Below are 17,874 nucleotides of genomic sequence, written 5' to 3' on the forward strand. Positions count from 1 at the left end.
CTCATCCCTCTTCTGCCTGAAAGGTATATAAACCTGTGTCTTTGACTCACATAAAAGCATCCCAAACAGCCACTAGACATGTCCAGTAATGGATGAGAGGAGTGCAAGCTTTCAGCATGAGGTATAGGGAAGAGAAATTGTATTGTTCTACATGGATGCTTTATTTGAACATTCTTGCACATCAGGGTACAGCTGATAAATTGCTGCACTTGAAAGATCTCAATATGACCTCAAGATGAACCAAGAATGAAGAACTTACAATTAATTTATTGGATAACTAATGAATTGCATGGTTTGACTTCTCACAAAAAGTGCAGCTGTGTGATCAAAAACTTGGGAGTGTAAAAGTAAATACAAAAGGCATGTGATGTGAAGAAATTAAAATGCAGTATGATGCTTTCCTGTACAGACAGTGGTTTAGATCAAAATATCATGAGATGCATGTTTGCTTACATAATTTTTAAGGAGCCAATCCCATCACCAAAATGGCTGTTTGACATTTTTTTAGTATGACAGTGCAGTGTTTGTGAGCAGTCAGTGTCTAGGCTGGTAATGTCAAGATAGGTGGCAAAGGTGCAAAGGTTAACTCTGATAAGATGAGCTAAATGCAGACTGAAGGGAAACCACTGGAAAATGTTGTGTTTAACAAGCAGCATTAACTGGAGACAGAGCCACGACTTGTCTGGGATTTTTAGTGGTAGTGTCATCTCCTGTGAAAGACTGTAACTAAAGGTGGAAATGCTGTCTGAAATATTGTACATTCCATACTGAATTGATTTCAGGGTATTGTATAATATTATAATATATGATAATATTTTATGCACATTATTCCTTTATATTCTGGTAATAGAATCCAGTCAAACTCGTGTTTCAAAATATTTATTGAGAAATATGTTTCTTTTTGGCGAGCCCTTATTCTCAGAATCCTCAGATTTGGGAATTTTTGTTGCATTGTTTCCTGTCCAAGGAAAAAAAACATTTACTTGAGGAAATCCTGGTTCATTTTCCAGAACTAATTAATTTTCCCTTTTTACAAGTTATCTATTGCTATTTCTCTAATTAAACTCAACTACTGATGCTTATGAAAAGTCCTGAACTTGCTTTATAGAAAACAGTGCTTTTTGTCACCTAAAACTGCTAACAACATAGCAAATTCTGTCCTGATTTCTGTAATTCTTTTTTCCAAGTTGAAACATCTATCCCAAAAGAAGAAATAGAGTCAGGGTTTTTAGCTTCTAGCAGAGTAGTGGGGGGAGAGAGAAGGTACTGGTATTGGCACTGTAGACGTCATCTTAGGTGCTATTTAAATTGCTAAGAAAAACAACCATGTCCTGTTTCAATAATTTGGGAAATACAAGAAGGATGTCTTACAAGATGTGCAGAAATATCACTGTAGGCTGCTCTGTTTCCTTACTTCAATTTTATGAAAATTCCCACAGGCTAAGACAGTGCTATGATAGGGTAATATTGGATTTTATACTCTGTTTTGTAGCTGAGGTTTTGCAGAATTCTCTGCAGAGAAGAGAAAGGACTATGACAGGACAAAACATACAAACAAACCCCAACAATTAACTCTTAACCTTCTGTATGTCAAAAAGAACTTTAATTAAAAGCAAGCACTGGCCTCAATGTAAGTTGAAAGTTGAAGAAGCCACCTTGAAGCACTTAATAGTGTGCCACTTGAGGGTTTTCACTTTAACCTTTCCTTCCAGCTTATGATCATCTGTGAACTAGTTCTTAGTGTAGGTGCCAAAAAAGCCACAGCTTTTCTCTGTTAACATTCTCCATTAAAGGACTGATGATGAGTAAAAGCTACTTTATCCCTACTATACCCTTACTGCTCTTGCTCAGTTCTATATAGTTAGCTGAAATGCACCAGTTGTTCCGGTTTCACAGCAAAGAAAATTTCCAGCAATTTTCACCAATTCAGTGTGACAGACTTGCAAGTTCAAGAATAGCATTTTCTGCCTAAAGCACGTGAGCTATCAAATAATTACAGCTTCTTCCTACTGTGTATAATGCAAAACTTTATTTGAAGTGGTTAAACATAGTATGATGGAATTTTCTTTACAGCTGAACATCTAATTTGTCTTAAGAGCTCAGCTCAATTTTGAGAATTGGCAGTTAAAGAACAGTTATAATTTAAAAAACAAGCACAAATAGATCTTGTAGTGGGCTTTTCTCACCTGTTATTTTGACAGTGGTACCCATAGTTATCATTGGTTTCTGCTGTAGAACCTGGTTCTTCATACTGACTTAGGAGGGATTCAAATAATTAGCGATGTTATTTTTCACAATGAGGGCAAAAAAACAAAGACCAGGAAGCTTCAATCATCTCTTTTGAGGTCATTAACCTTACTGTATTTCATAATTGCATATGGATTTGGGGGAGGAATTTCTGAGAGGCTAAGTCCAAGGACATCTTTTTCCCTTCACTGCATGGGAGGCAAAGCTATTGGCTTGTGTTACTAGCTAATTATTATTACTGGTACCACAGCTGCATGCAGAAATGGTCACTGAAATGTTGCTGAAACAACAGTGGCCATCTCCACTGTCAATATCGTATTTACCAAGACAACAATTGTACTGAGGCAGCCTCAAGGAGCTCAGTGCTTTGAGGGAGGGTTCATCAGCAAGACTGGGGAAGTTTGGCCCTTGAAGATTGTGTCCTACTTTGTGTGAGTGCAGGGTGCTGCCAGTTGAGTGCCTGAAAATCAGAGCATTTAAAACTGTCTGAAGTTAGTGAAGCTCAGTCATCTGTGGGTCCTCACAATGACTTTTTGCCTTGTGCCACAACTCGATGCCACCAGGCTTCGGGTTCATGAGCAGAAGAGACTAAAACTGTCCATTTGAACCATTCATTTCCTTTTTGAGTTTTATGTAGAAGATCTCACTATACCACCAATGTTGCTTTTAAAGTTTTCCTGCCTTTGCAACTTATTTTCATCCAGATTAAGAATCAGCTGAATCCTACAACCAATTTAGAAAAAAGCAATTGCAAAGCAAACAAAGACAAGAAACTTTTTTTCCCCTGCTTACTACAAGGAGCAATATAAAATATTTTGTCTTAGGAAATTGGTTTATAGATTTCTTTCTTTTTACCATCCTCCATAGCTGGCTGAGGTATTTCATTTGTTAATGATGTAGTTTCCTGTGATGTTCAAAGTGTGTAAGTGTAGTAGTCCTGCCTGAATATCAAACTCAGCTAGGGAGGAATTGAGTGGTGACCAGGAAAAACAGCTCAAGTGCAAGGAGCTGAAGGGATTTTGGAATGCCTCTGTTCTGTGTTACCTTAAGAGTGCAGAAATGCATTCTAGGCAGGTATATACCTGCCTAAAGCAGGCTTATGAATACCACCTACTCTTCCTCTCTTTCTGTTGGTGAAGAAATCATAGCATCCAGTCCATTGGTAATATAGACTTGATTGCCTTTCAGATTTGTAACCTTTTATTTGGGGTTTTATTGGTCTGAGTGGAAATGCATTTGGACCATGTTATTAATACAGTGTTAAGGCTCTTTCTACTGGTTATATTTGACCTTCAGGTGTTGCCTAACTGGGTGCAAGCTATAGAGTACCTATTGCATTGCTAGACATCTGAAAAAACAAATAGCAAAACCCATAAGTACTAAGAAAAGCAGTTTGAGGATTTGTGGAAGTTTTTTTAAATATTAGCTCAGGTTTGAACACTTTTTTTAAAGAGAATCCTATTTTTTCTTACATTTAGAAAAATCTAGACAAAAATAAGAAGTCAAATGCATATACTCTGGGCTAAATGTGATGGTTCTTCAAATGACAGAATCAGACCTGGTTTTTGGAACTTTAATTAAAATGTTGAGCAATATTGAGTAAAGTAGTTGTGTAGCATGTACTTGTCTCAAAAACCCTAGCTGCTATGTAGTTTCAAGATTGCCTATTATGGCCCAAACGATTTTAAAGCACGCTGCAAATACAAGGGAATATAAACTACAACACATACTCTTGTAGATCAAAGTTCAACCTGCCAAAGCTTCTAAAACAAGTGGCTTGATTTACACAGGTGCTGTGTATTTACAGTTTCTTGATTAGATTTTTCTTTGCCTGGTGGAAATAAAAGTCAGACAACACTAAATTTGTTTAAAAATCAGTTGAGGGTTGTTAATGGTATTTTGATTAAATTGTAGCCCACTCAAATACCTACTGTCAAAATAATATTGGAATGGGATCGTGCTGGAATATTCTTTGTCCAAAATGCAGTCAAAATTGTCCTAACATTTTTTTCTCAGTACTTAGCTATTCCTATTCCAAGAACTGCTCTTGTTCCTTATATTTGATGATGGGGTAAGATTTTACTCTCCCCCATATTATGATTCTGCTGGAGCAAAAAGGGTGGGCAGGGGAAGTACACAAATGAGCCAAATTTCACTATGCAGAAGAATGTAAAAATTATAAATTTGTTAAAGACTGGCAGCTAAGAGATTTCCATAACAAGTCATAACTTCTTCCAACACACTATGGGCTGAAAATGTGCTGGCTAACCTGTGGGACAACTGATGGCAGGGATATAAAATAAAACTCAAGAAAGATAGAAAAAAACTGTGTAAATTCCTAAGCTGTAGTCCTGGATGGGAGACATGTGGAAACACTGTCTGGAGTTGAAGGGACCATGAAGTTATTGCAAAAACAGGCAGGCTGAACACAAGGAAATTACCAGGACTAACTGGCATTCTTTAACCAGGACTAACTGGTATTCTATTTTAAAGTAGAATATCTGGGTTTCTAACAATCCAGTATTTCATCTTTTAGTACTAGGAGGTGTGACCAAACCAGGAGTTGATGCCCAAAGCCAGTTTCTCAGGTGACCCTGTGACCTAGAAGCAGGTTAACGTATTATCTCTACAGGACAAACTAATATAAGTGTTAATAAAATAAGTCTTCTGTAATGTGAAGTCTGGCTTCATGAACTTCTTGTAGTTTTTTTTTTTTTTTTTTAAGAGTCAGTAAACATGCTTAAGTCAGTAACTGACTGGGTATGGACAAATAACTGACCAAAACCGGGAGGCAGGCAACTGAGAAAAATATTTTTTTGTTAGTGATACAAGGTGTTGGGGGTAGTAAGGAAAAAGGCTAATGGGGGGTGGGGAATGAGGGATTTAGTCATTGTGCAGTCAGATATCAGATGATATTCATTACAGGTAAAACCAAAGTAGTGCAAGTGAAGAAAAGCAGTCTTATGGTATCATCCAAAATGAGAGGATTTGAACAGGCTGTTAGTGCTCACGAATCAGACCCTGCAGTTCCATGATAACATCAAGTTGTTGCTAGGCAGCAGATCAAAAAGCTAATGAAATATTAGGAATTATTAGAAAAGGAATAGAGAACAAACCAGGGCATAATTATGGCAATGCATGGATTACATGGCTCATCCCAAAGTTGAGTATCATGTGCAACTCTTCTCCTGTCATCTCAAAATAGTTACAGTAAAGCTGGAGAAGGTTGAGGGGAGAGCAGTATGCGTGGTGGAGCTGGTTCTCTACAGGGCACAATTAACTAGACTGGAGCCTTTCAAGAAAGAAATTATGGGAATGAGTAAATCACTGGAATTGCACAGAGGGCAGACAGTGATGGGGAATAAGATGAATAAGGGGCTGGCAGTGGAGCCCTAGCAGGAGCCAGGCTCAATGCAAACTAGGGGGAGCAGTCCTTCACGCACTGGGTAGGAAAGACCCTCAGGGAGCAAAAAGTTGATGGTGCCTGGGGTAGGCTGGGTGCATGCTTGGAGAAGAGATACACTGCAATGCTGATTTATAGACCAGTTGGTACACAGCAAACCACAAGTAATCAGAAAGTAGAGTATGAATGCAAAGAGGAGTATTTTTTTATGCTTGAGCTCTTTTTTTTTTTTTTTTTTTTTTTTTTTTTTTTTTTTTTTTTTTTTTTTCTGCTTGTTTGGTTGTTGTTGTATGTTACTTGTGTTCACTCATAGAGTTAAAATACAGGAAGATGCTGAAATGATAAACAGAATGTCCCAGTTCTCCAGTGTAAAAATGGTTTTTGATAGAAATTAGTATCATGTTATTTCTGATAAATCCTAAAAACTTTTATCTAATTCATCTTTAAATTCTCTGATTTTTCATTACAGGGATAAGTAAATTTTTCCAAGTGTCTGGTAGTACTGTGAATTTTCATAAATTATTTTTAATGTCGAAACATAGCATCATACACCTGTAAAAATGTCCCACTCAAAAATATTCTACCTAAGCAAAAGCCTGTCTTGGCTGTAGAATTTTCTGCCCTTTGCAAGAAAGCTTATTTCTCAGTAGAACTGAAGTGCTTTAAAATCCCTCTGTCGGGATAAAAATGAGATTTCTCAGTTACACCAAAGGCTCCTTTATTAATAGGCACTGTAAAACTGGTAATTGAAAAAATAATTCTTTGGCTGTTAGTTCAATACTGGGAGCTTGATAACTGTGATTCCACAGCACTAATATTCAAAAGATGTTTATAGAAGAAGGTGTTCTATAAAATCAGAATTTCTGTTTCTTAAGACTTTGTTTCCATTATACAGATAGCCATTTGGAAGAATTTCCTACCCTGCTTCACTGTGCAGCCAGATTTGGCTTGAAGAAACTTGCAGCGTTTCTACTCAGTTGTCCTGAGGCCACACGGGCTTGCAAAATAACCAATAAATATGGAGATGATCCAGAAAGTATTGCGAAGAAGCACGGGCACAAGGAATTAAGAAAATTAATCAAAGAATTGTCAGTAAGTCCACATGCTTTCCATATGTCATCAACAACCAGGGGGCTAAGATGTTGTTCTACTGAGATCCCATAGCACCACTCCTTGTAAAGACTAATATGTTGTAGTCTTTCTGTCTGAAAATATTGTTGTACTTGTGTCTCAGAAAGAGGGGTCAGAGTGGGGTACAGCCACTTTCTTTGTGCACTGCTGGTGAAGATGGGAGCTTTTGCACTGCTCAAATTTTAGGCTTGTAATGGAAAGGAGAGCAGTGAGCCAGAAGTACCTTATGTGGCCTGGTTAGATTGGTGCTTTCAGCACCCAAACAATGGTTATATAGTAAGTAGTCTAGATCAGCTGTTTAGAGTAGGAGATAAAGAATTCTTTAAAGGTCACTTTAAAAGGGACTATGAACTCTCGTAACACTGCTGTTCTTCACCATGCAAAAATTAGTTGTTTCCCTGCCATGGTTGTTCATGCCACTGTTACTGAAGGATAAATTTTTTATTACCTTTAGATGGAGTAAATATTTCTTCAGCTGGGTATGCAGGAGGGGTTTGAGGCAATAGTTGCCCTTCCACATGAAAGGTAATAGTAAAATAAGGGTCTCTCCATAGTTCTACCATGCAAATTATTGCAAATAAAACCTAACGGAATTGCAGTAAAAAAGCAATGTACTATAGTGACATTTGAGAGCTTTAACCTATTTCATCTCTTTTTGTGTTAACTGCAATGTGTACAGATATGATAATTCTATAGTTTTTGATACTGCAATTGAAATCAAATTCAACTCAAGAAAATAGTGTTCCTCTCTACCATCCAGCATAAAGCTGTCCATAAAACCATTCTGTCTTCCTGGATCACCATGTTAGTAATTTTACATTTAACAATTTCTAACTGCTTTAGTTGCCCCACAGTCACCCTTGCACTGGTCAGAAACCTCCTGACAGTAGCAGTCTGATGTGTAAGGTCAGGCTTTTCAGTTCTTGGAGTTTATCAGTTTGGCTTGAAGAGAATGGAACTGTATTCCCTACACTCCCTACCTGTGTATCTGGCTAGGTGCTGTCTTTGTCAGCCATGGTCAGATACTCCCAGTAAAGCTATGTTTAAAGGATTGGTAAGAACAGGCAGAATATGAAAAAGGTGATACTTAACTCTTGGTGAAATACCTTGACTTCTTTTTTAAGATGATCATATGAGCTGAAGGGTTGAAACATGAATGACAAACCATTTTGGAAACATGGTGTCCATTGATAATTTTTTGTGTTTACTGATAATGATAAATTCCATAGGACATTTTTTTTTTAACACTAGTGTCGTAAGAACTCAATTTCTGATGTCCCTTTGTTGTGCACTCCACATGGAACTGGAAGTTTCAGAAAATAGATTATTTTGTTTTTATCCTAATGCACTCATACTCTGGTTTGGGGCTTCTTCAAGGGAAGACAAGCATGTATGATACAGGCAGACTAAGGTGATACACAGACAGTACACTGCAATTCTACAGTCTTTTCACATTTTGATAGACCTTGTCTGTGATGGAAGGCAGTGCGTGTGAGGGTGATTTATTTCACTCTGAAAAGCATTTAAAGTGTGTGCATACCTCTAGTTAGGTTTTCTTTATTAATAAGATTATTAATTGCCCTAATAAAGTCTTAAGTATAAATTCGGCAGTCTAAAACACATATTTAAAATGGCAGGTGAGCTCTATAATGTAATATTTCATTAAAACACTTTTCTGATGAGACATGCCTGCTATTGTTTGCACATAAACAGTTAACAATAATTGTTCTCTGCTTTCCCAAGCATGAATATTTACACCAGTATTCAAGTAAAAACTACTCTTTGGACACTGTAAATGTGTGTAGTCTGGATAGGACATGCAGTTGTACTACCTGTTTTCAGTTGATTCAAATGGCATCACTTACTAATGCAACACAAGTAAAAATCTAAGCATACTTCAAGTCTGCCAAATGTGTAATATGATACTATAGAAATGTTAGCTCCAAGCACTGGAAGAAAAATGGTTTATTTGTGTCCCCTCTAATAGTGCACTTAAGCAAAAAAACACTTACTGTACCTCTGTAATTGATGGGAATGTAGAAAAGAAATATTTGCATGGCTCTGAGCCAAGAAGAATTTAGTTTAACCATGTTCCTGGAACTTCCCATTACAGCTGTTGACATTACTTATTATTAAAAACGCAGTACTTTTGCATTTGGCAACACTGTTTTAAAAGTGTTATTTGTGTTTGGTTGTTCCTTTAAGGAATAGCCCCAAAATACACATAGTAAATCATTGCTTCAATCTTAAAGAGCAGTAGGTTCCAGAAAAATGAATGCATTAAAACAGCCATTTGATTTTTCTAAAATCCTGCAAAGTGTCTTTCATTTGCTGGAGAAAAAAACAACAAAACCCAGAACTGTGATTTTGAGCCGGAGAATTCTTAGGGGAGTAGGAATTCCCTGAGATGATTATAAGAGAGAGCATCAGAAGATGAAGTGGCAACAACTCAGCTACTCTTTCTACCTTCAAGCCCAGCGGGCTGTGCAGCCCTTTTTGGTGTCTGCTGAGCAGATCAGTGCTCCGGGCTTTTATTTGCTGCTGCTTTGTTGCTAAGGCCCTCCACTTTCCCTGTCCAGCAGGCTTAATGGAAATGTGCTCAGGGCTCTGTTGGCAGAGGTGAGCCATGGGAGCTGGCTGGCTTTCACATGGGGTCATCTGAATGGCATGAGTGTCCTGTCCTTGTTTAAAGGGAAAACTCTTTCTGCAGCTGGACACTGACAGTATCGATGTGGGAAGTGTTACAGCCACGGAAGGCACATCTGGAGTGCCTGGTGGCTGTGCTGGGAACTGATCTCCTGATGTGTCGCAGCAAAGCACAAGGGAAGGATCCCACATCACAAGGCATGCTCCTCAGCTGGATGAATGCAGACAGAGGAGATTTTTCTGCTTTTTGTACCAGCGTAAAGTGCAGCGCAGGGTCATTAAATGTTAAAACCTCACACCCATGAGGATCCTGTATATAGCTCTGCTTTCACCATGGTAGTGTCTGCCTTCTCTGTCAGAATTTCTGCCTTTCAGATGCCCCTTGAAAACGTCTGCTATGGTGAGGGAACACTACAATACTTGAAAGATTTGTATTAAAGGCACTAAATTGGTGAAACTGTGCCTGAAAGAGTCTTCAGTGGTGTTTATAATGAAACTCAGTTTCAAATGTGCCAGCAGTTTATTAAGCAAATTGTAATTTTTTGCATTTTAGCACAATGGGCATTCATTTCTAATTTCTGCATGTTTCATTATAGTTCAGATAAAGGAATTCCCTCTTCTGTAGCATAAAAGAGGGACACACTTAACATTCTGCAATAACATCCTGAATTGTTAGTCTTTTGATTTTTTATTCCTCTATACCTTCAAGTATTTGAATGTTTTCCACAATTGCCTATAGGCTGAATTGCTTGAATCAAGTGTGCCAATTTAAAACTAGTAAGAGACATTCGATAGGCATGCTGGCAGGAGTCCTTGTATTTGAGCCTTTGGGGCTTGGTTGATCCAGCTGATGGCTCAAATTGCCAGTAGGAAATGCTTGCCATTAGCCACAGGTCAAAACATATCTGCAGTCAGCTGTTCCAGTACCTGTGACAGGTAGTACCTTGTTAAGTGACAGTAGTTCTCCGGCATATCAGGGCTCTATTTCAGATGTTTGCCTTCTGCATATGCTCGGTCTCTGAAAGCTGCTTTGACATGAGCTTGTTCTTCTTGCCACCAGCTGTGGCTTTCTAAGTCTGTGTAAAAATTCTACCTCCAGATTATAAAGAAATCACTGAAATTATGTTCTTATCCAGCACACAAAAGAAGACTTTAAAAATAATGCTTAGAAATCGTCTTTCATCTAGGTGAGTAAGGAGGGGGAGTATGTTCAATTTGTGACCTGACCATTTAAAATTGGAGGTCACACTGGTAGCCAGTTTAGGCATTTGTGCTTTGGCACGGGCTCAATTCTTTGTTCCAGCACTTGGGGTTTCTAATTTCTCCTCTCTTTTAATAAGAGCTGTGTAGCTGAATGTGTCATAGCTAGGAAGATTACTGTGTACCACTGTGGTATACATCACAAAAAAAACACAATTCAGAAAGTGTTTTATTGGTTGGTTAATGCAAATGCTTTCTGATTGCTGGCTTCAGCCTTTAAAGCAGATTCCTAGGGATGGCATAAATGTTATTTAAATATAAAAACTGAAAGGTCATTCTGTGTTGTCACCATACATTTGAGACAGCACAAATTAATTTTTATTTTTAAAATACCTTCTGACATTTCAGAATTGGTTACCAGAAGTCTAAGGCAGAAAAGACAGGTCAATTGGACTTTTTTTAACTTGCCCTGTCACTAGGTCTGTGACAATCTGCAGCAGAACAGGAGACTGGTAGAAGAATTTTCTTCCTCTGCCACTAGCAAAACTCTGTCTGGATTTCTTGTTTAACTTCATTTTCTGTCTGCCTTTTTGAGGCATCCCTTAGGCAGCTATTGAAAATATAATAGGTATTCAATTCTGTACATATTGGTGGAAGGTGTAGATTGAGATTGCCATGGCTGTTCAGAAGAAGCTTGTTTTCTTTCCAGAAAGGAGAGTTACAGCAATTCTAACTCTGCTGAGCTACATCCTGCAAAGCCTAGACCCTCAGTTACTGAGTTCACTACTGTTAGAAGTTCCCTCAGTAGCAGAGAGAAGCACAGTCTTACAGCTAGCTGGTCATAATTTTCACTCAAAGGCTGTTTTATGGAAGATATGTTTTAGATAGCAGAGGAGGGAGGAAAGACATTTTTCTTCCTGAAATGCCAAGTTATGTTTTTATAAATCATAGCAAACTTAAAGGATGGGCAGAAATGTAGTTTGAGAAGTAATTCATCATTGTACACCTCTCCCCTTTCATCTCTTACTTTGAAGTGCATGGTTAAACCAGAATACAGAATCTCTTGAAGTATCTTCAGCTTGATGAAATAGAAAACAGTCTACAAAAACAGGGTGTTATGGAAATTGAGGGTACTTTTCGTCTCAGTTGTTTTATGTGAAAAGAATCTTACTTGGCTTTGTAGCTACTATTGCCAAATGACAGGAAATCTTTAGACCGCAGGAGTCCCTTCATCAAGAATTCTCATAATTTGCTAGGGAGTTCTAGAAGCTCCTTAGAGATCAGTGCTTTCTGAACACAGAAGTATTATTCTTCCATTTATTTTTACCTTTGTGTTTCTGTAAAAGGCTATGTAATGTGGCAGAGCTCCTCACCAAGAAACAGATTTTTACATCTATTTGCAACATCTTCCTTAGCTATTAATTTTCTGCCAGGGAAGGATCACATGTAGAAAGATGAAGAATCTTAAATAAATCTGATTGTTGTCAATATTTCTTTAATTATTTTAAATGCTATTGCCGTATTGCACGGGGCCATGGCTCATTGCTTTCAAATATCTGGTAGACTGTGTGACAGAGAAGAGGGTTAGTCTGGTTTCTGAAATTCCTTCTAATCCACCAGCGAGTCCTTGGTGAAGCCTGCTGGATTTAATTCTTGCCACAATATGTCAATTACACGCATTCTTTGGTACCCTGGAAAGTACCTAGCTGAAATGAGTAAGTGACTGACTGTGTTCTTTGATACTCTTTAGTGAGTGGATATTCACAAATCAAATTCTTAAGAGAAGCTTGCTATTATCCAGTCTTGGTGTTTTATCTTTAAGATTTGTTTTGGGGAATTTGTTTTACTGGGTGACAACATTTTCCTCTTTTCTTATGTTTTCAGAGGGATGTGCTCCCTGTAATAAAAACTTGCTAGCATATACTGCCTTTTGAGGTCAGGCAATTTATGCTTTAGTGAAGAGATAAGGTACAGACTGAGCACAGAAAATTTTGGCTTCAAGGAGGAAAAGCTAGATTTTTCATTTTGAAAAACCAGCCATTACACTACTACACACATTTTTTAAGTTTCTGTGTTGACTTTTATTCAGGTTAGAACCTTGCACCTTAACTGTGATTACATCTCCTGTCAATAACTATGCAATTGACTGCAAACTTCTTGCAAAAAGAATGATAAGTGGAACTGGAGATTTGGAAACCTTACTTTTGTATAAAATGCCTATTGAAATTTGTGTATAATTTAGAATGAATGAGAATGTTTCTTTCCAAGGAATTGTCTGGTATTTTGTCTCATCTTTTGATATTCTGTAACTATAGCAGTGACACAGTGGAAGTCAGTTATTTGCAATTCACGATAAGTAAAAACTTTTACAATTTTTAATGGAAACTTGAATACTAATGGAATTTCACACAAAATGCTTGTGAATTAGAAGTAGAGAAAACGCAAAAGGATTCCATGATGATACCTCAGTTCTTAAATGTATTTAGGATTGTAAAAGCTAAAATATGGATTTTCACAGGTTTTTCTGACTGTTTGTTGGTGTGAGATCAGCAAATATAAATGGCTAGGGGGACCATTTGGGAAGCTGGGATGGGGAGTGTCCCATTTTTCAGAAGTACTCTACAGGCTGAAAAGAACCATTCTTATAATTTACCTGGATTATTAAGCTCTGAATTTGTTTGAACATCTAAAAACATTTGGCTAAGCTGTTTATATTAATGAAAAATGCAGATGCAATACTTCATAGGAAAGAGAGAAAATAAGTGACCATGTTATGTTGTTGTAGAAATCAGTGGCATGCCTGTGTCAAATCTGGCCTCTGTGTCTACAAACACATGTGGATGTAAATAAGTTGAAGTAGATGAAGACTGTGCACTAGCTTGAGGATGTCTTAGAAAATGAGCTGCTTCTGCCTAACCTGTGTCATGGAAAGTGACCAAATTGGACATGAAATACTGTTGTGTACAAGGTGTCATTTTTCTATTCAGCTTGTTTAGAAATTGATAAAGCTAGAAGCACAGGAAGCTTATAAAAGGCTAGAGATTTTTGTAGATGTTGAGAACTTTTAGTCACTATGTAGTGTGTTTTCATCATGAGGGCATGAGTCCTCTACCCAAGTTACAAACCAGTTGCATGAAGTTAAGCAAGAAATTTTCCCAAGGAGAAAAACCCCACAGTTTTCTGTTTTAACAGATGTTCCTTTCACCTTTCAGTCAACCTTCCTGCACTGATGATATCACTAAGTGTGTTATTAGGTGTGGAGGTCTTCTTCCTTAAATACAGATGTCTCAGAAGCCCTTACAATGCAAAGAAATGAAGTTTTATAAAACTGTCTGCTAGCCAGTTTACTGCAGAAGGAAGGATTACTGAGGCATTTCAATGGAAAGTCTAGAAGCAAGTTTTAGCCTCTGTCAGTTGCAGCAATTTGAAGGTACATGTGTGGCTCTCATGAAGCAAGTTTACCTTTACATAGCATGTGCTGCCGGCCTGATTATCTGGAATATGCCCTTTGGCAGCCTTCCAGTGATCTGTGAGGCATCAAACATTGTCATATCTTACAAGTTGTTGAGCACAAAGAAAGATGTGTTCATATCAGCAATGCCTTTCTCCAGCCCCTCAGAAGGGAAAGAAACAGAATTAAAAAAAAAAAAAAAAAAAAAAAAAAAAAAAAAAAAAAAAAAAAAAAACAAAACAAAACAAAACAAAAAACCACACAAATAAAAAAAAAAGACCACCACAGAGAAAAAAACAGTAATAAAGCTCTTTCAATTTCATGGGGGAAAATGAAGGAAGAGTAGGAGAGGTAAGGAGCTATTAAAATTGTTGTGGCGATTATAATTGAGCCAAATCCACCTATATTTTGAGTGACATTGTGAGGTCTGAAGAAAGTGTTTTGATCTCAGAGCCCTTAGAAAAATGAGGTAAAGAAGCAAGAATTAATGAGCAAAGTTAGGCAAGAGGTTTGCTAAGTCCTTTACAATCTGAAGTTTCAGTGCTCTGCACAGAACTAATAGTGAGTTACCAGGCTTTGCTACAGCTGTAATTTATTGCTTAATTAGAAAAATTGTCTTTGGGCTCTACATCAATAGGATGACCATCAGGGAAAGCCATTTCTCAAAGCTACCAAGCCCATTATATGGAAACTACCTAAGAAAATCCATCTTTGCCCTGCATAGTGTTAGTTCCGTTTAACACAGCCCTCCAAGGTCTCAATTTATAATTCTGTCTGAGGACCCTGCACAGAAGGCACACTCTTCATTTTGCCTTTGATTTTCCTGTCCCCATATGTTTTACAGTAAATTATTTAGTATTTCATTGCCAGAACTATAGGGTGTCTAGTAATAATAATTATTTCTTCTGTTTGAGGAGAGCTTAAAAATGTTTCCTGAGTTCCCACACCCTACCAAACTCAAAAGAACCTGAGCAATTGATATAAAGATGTCTCCTTTTGTAGGGAAAAAGCCAATGTAACTGTTAATAAATTGCTTTATAATACACGTTAAATAACCATCACAATCACTGTAGTTGAAATTTACGCTGCGTATGTAGCAGACATGGGCAGACCTCCTCAGCCCCACGAGCCATATGCCAGAATCTTCATCTTTACACTTGGAGTTTTGGGAGTTGCTCTGGGGCAGCTGTTAAAGGCTCCCCACAGCTCTCACTGTGAATGTGTGGCACATCACTGGATCTTGGCACTCTCTGATGGTGCCAAACTTCAGAGCCATGTTGGCATGATTTTACTTGCTCCTGAGATTTCAGATTATTTTGCTGCTCCTATATAGCCTTGGGACATGACTTGGGAGCCATCCTTGAAATATTAAAGAACTGCTTAGGACCTGCAGTTGGCCACCTGTGGCCTTCTGAATTCCAGGTGAGTTCATCTGCTGTTAATAAATACAACTTTCTAAGAAGCCCAAGAATAAAAGTAGAGAATATGGCAGAGATGGCTCTGCCATATGGAAGACACTAGCAAGTCCCCCTTGGGCTACTGAGGAAAACAGACATGAGGATCTGTGCCACCATGGAAGTAATAGAGTAAGTTTGACTCCTAACTGGATCATTCAAACAAACCTTCAAAGATCCTTTTTAATTGGATATATTTTTTAAAATTGCTGCCAGTTGATAGCCTGTGCTGTCTTATATAAATGGGTCAAAGGATTGAACAAAAGTTTCCATGGAGACTTTATATGACTGCAAGGTGCTTTCCAAATTAATTAAAAGTCTTGTGTTGCAAGGAAAAAGGGTTTAAAGGTAACACAATCTAGTACAGGTATATAGATCTACAGTCAATTCTGGCCACTGTGTCCCAGGGACACTTCTCATCGCTGACAGCACAATCAGTGACGTTTTAACTGTAAAAGCTAGTGAATATTATAGCATTGCATTCTTTCTTCTCTTCATAACAGTTAAACAACACAGACCCAGGGATGAGGCTGAGTTAATCATGCACATACAGAACAAGAAAAAACTCTTCTTCTGGAAAATCCAGAACACATAATTTCAGAATTTTGAAAGCAGTCATAATTAGTGAGAATTATTCATATATTTTTCCTAGATTATTAATTAAAGACTAGAGTTTTTACTTTTAACTTCTTTTTCTTTTATGCATGTTAAATGCAACTGTGTAATGCAGAGAGAAAGATATTTCCTACTAGGTTTTCAGCAAATAAAACAACAAAGAAGCAAGTTTGCATATAAAGTACATCGGAGCTGCATTGTGTTTATTATAATTCAGTCAACATTGAAATGTTAATTGTTTAGATAGTTGACTGCTTACTTGTTTAGATAGTAACTTTAGATTAATCCACAGATTTTTCTGAATGCAGGAAGTTTTGTGTTAGTTTGGTACACAGATTGTTGTAATGGTCTTATCAGTGTTATTGAGTCTATTGGTACTACACCAAGCTCGTAACACAACAGTACAGAGGATAGAAATGTGGTTTAGAATAGCCCCTTGAGTGAGTAAATATTTCCATGGTTATTGATGTCTTCAATTTTTGATCTCAGCATTGAGAGGAAATATATGTGAACATCCCTCTTTCTAAATTGGTGTCAGTAGTGTGATTTAACAAAGTTGTTCTAGTCTTTGGCTCATGAAATTTGCAATTCTGTTTTTAGCACTTTGTAATTCTAAAGATGTTCTTCATTTTATCCTTTGAGTGTTGCTTTAGATGTAATATTCACATATCAGTGTTTCTTATATGTAAAAGTACATGGTGATCTTTCCTAGAGCTCAGATACATGAAACTTTATGCGTTAAATGTGATATTATGAATTAAAACTGGAATTATCTCACATTACAAAAATCTGCCCATATTTGTCATCCTGTAGATCAACACTTAATTGCTGAACTGTATATGAAATTTTTATCCCAGCTTCTCTCTTTTTTAAGCATTTTGTGCTCAGAATATACTAATTTTTAAAATATTAAAGTTAGAAGTTTACTGGTAAATGTACAAATTAGAGAGATTAGACATGCTCTGTTCCTGTCACCTTCAATGGTCTGCAGAAATGACTGGAAATTTAAGCTCAGAAATCCCAACAAAATTGTTGCCCCTGACCCATTCAGATCATGTATTATGTCTGGGTACAGAAGAAGAAGAATTATTTGAATCACAAACTTAACATGTGATATTCCACAATTTTGTTGTCTGTAGCTACTGAGAGGAGTGAATGTCAGAGCAGTGCCTTCCTGTGTATTTGTAAGCTTCTGAGTCTAGATCTGCCTCGCAGTTACTCTGATCTCAGCTATTCTCTGAAACAGGGCAGAGCCATGAGGATCTAACATACCTGCCTCAATAAAATGTCATTCTATTTGGACTTTATCTTTCTCATTATAATCACATTTTTTGCTATGGTGTGGATGAGGAGTGAGATGCAGTTTCATTGTAAGTTTTTCCCGTTAACACTAGGATAGTTTATTTTAACATCATCCATAAGAACTTTATTCTACCCAAAAAATCCCAATACCAACAACAGTCAAAATAATAATAGTGATGGGCAGATTTTGAATAGTGTTTGCAGGAACACAAAATTCTCTGTCTCTTTTGTGATGGTGGATCCTCTTTTCCTTTTTCAGTCTGTACATGATGATTAGACATTATGGCTGAGTGTGGTTGGTTCATTTGAGATGGAAAAGGCCTAAATGTTGTCCAGGAAAAGTCTTTATGTTCTGGGAGAATCCTTTAAGAGATATAATTCTGGGTAACATAATATTTTGTTGAGAACCCAATTATGTGAAAAAG

At 37.4% G+C, this 17,874-nt stretch overlaps 1 protein-coding gene across 1 annotated transcript in view; it reads left to right on the forward strand.

The window, feature by feature from the left end:
• Positions 1 to 17,874, forward strand: part of BANK1 (B cell scaffold protein with ankyrin repeats 1) — a 137,178-nt gene that overhangs the window by 53,340 nt on the left and 65,964 nt on the right. The window contains exon 8 of the mRNA XM_053941621.1: positions 6,546 to 6,742. Within this exon, the coding sequence (XP_053797596.1) occupies positions 6,546 to 6,742 (197 nt within the window). The remainder of the gene's footprint in view (positions 1 to 6,545; positions 6,743 to 17,874) is intronic.

This window comes from Vidua chalybeata, chromosome 4 (genome assembly GCF_026979565.1).
Source record: "Vidua chalybeata isolate OUT-0048 chromosome 4, bVidCha1 merged haplotype, whole genome shotgun sequence".
NCBI lineage: Eukaryota > Metazoa > Chordata > Aves > Passeriformes > Viduidae > Vidua > Vidua chalybeata.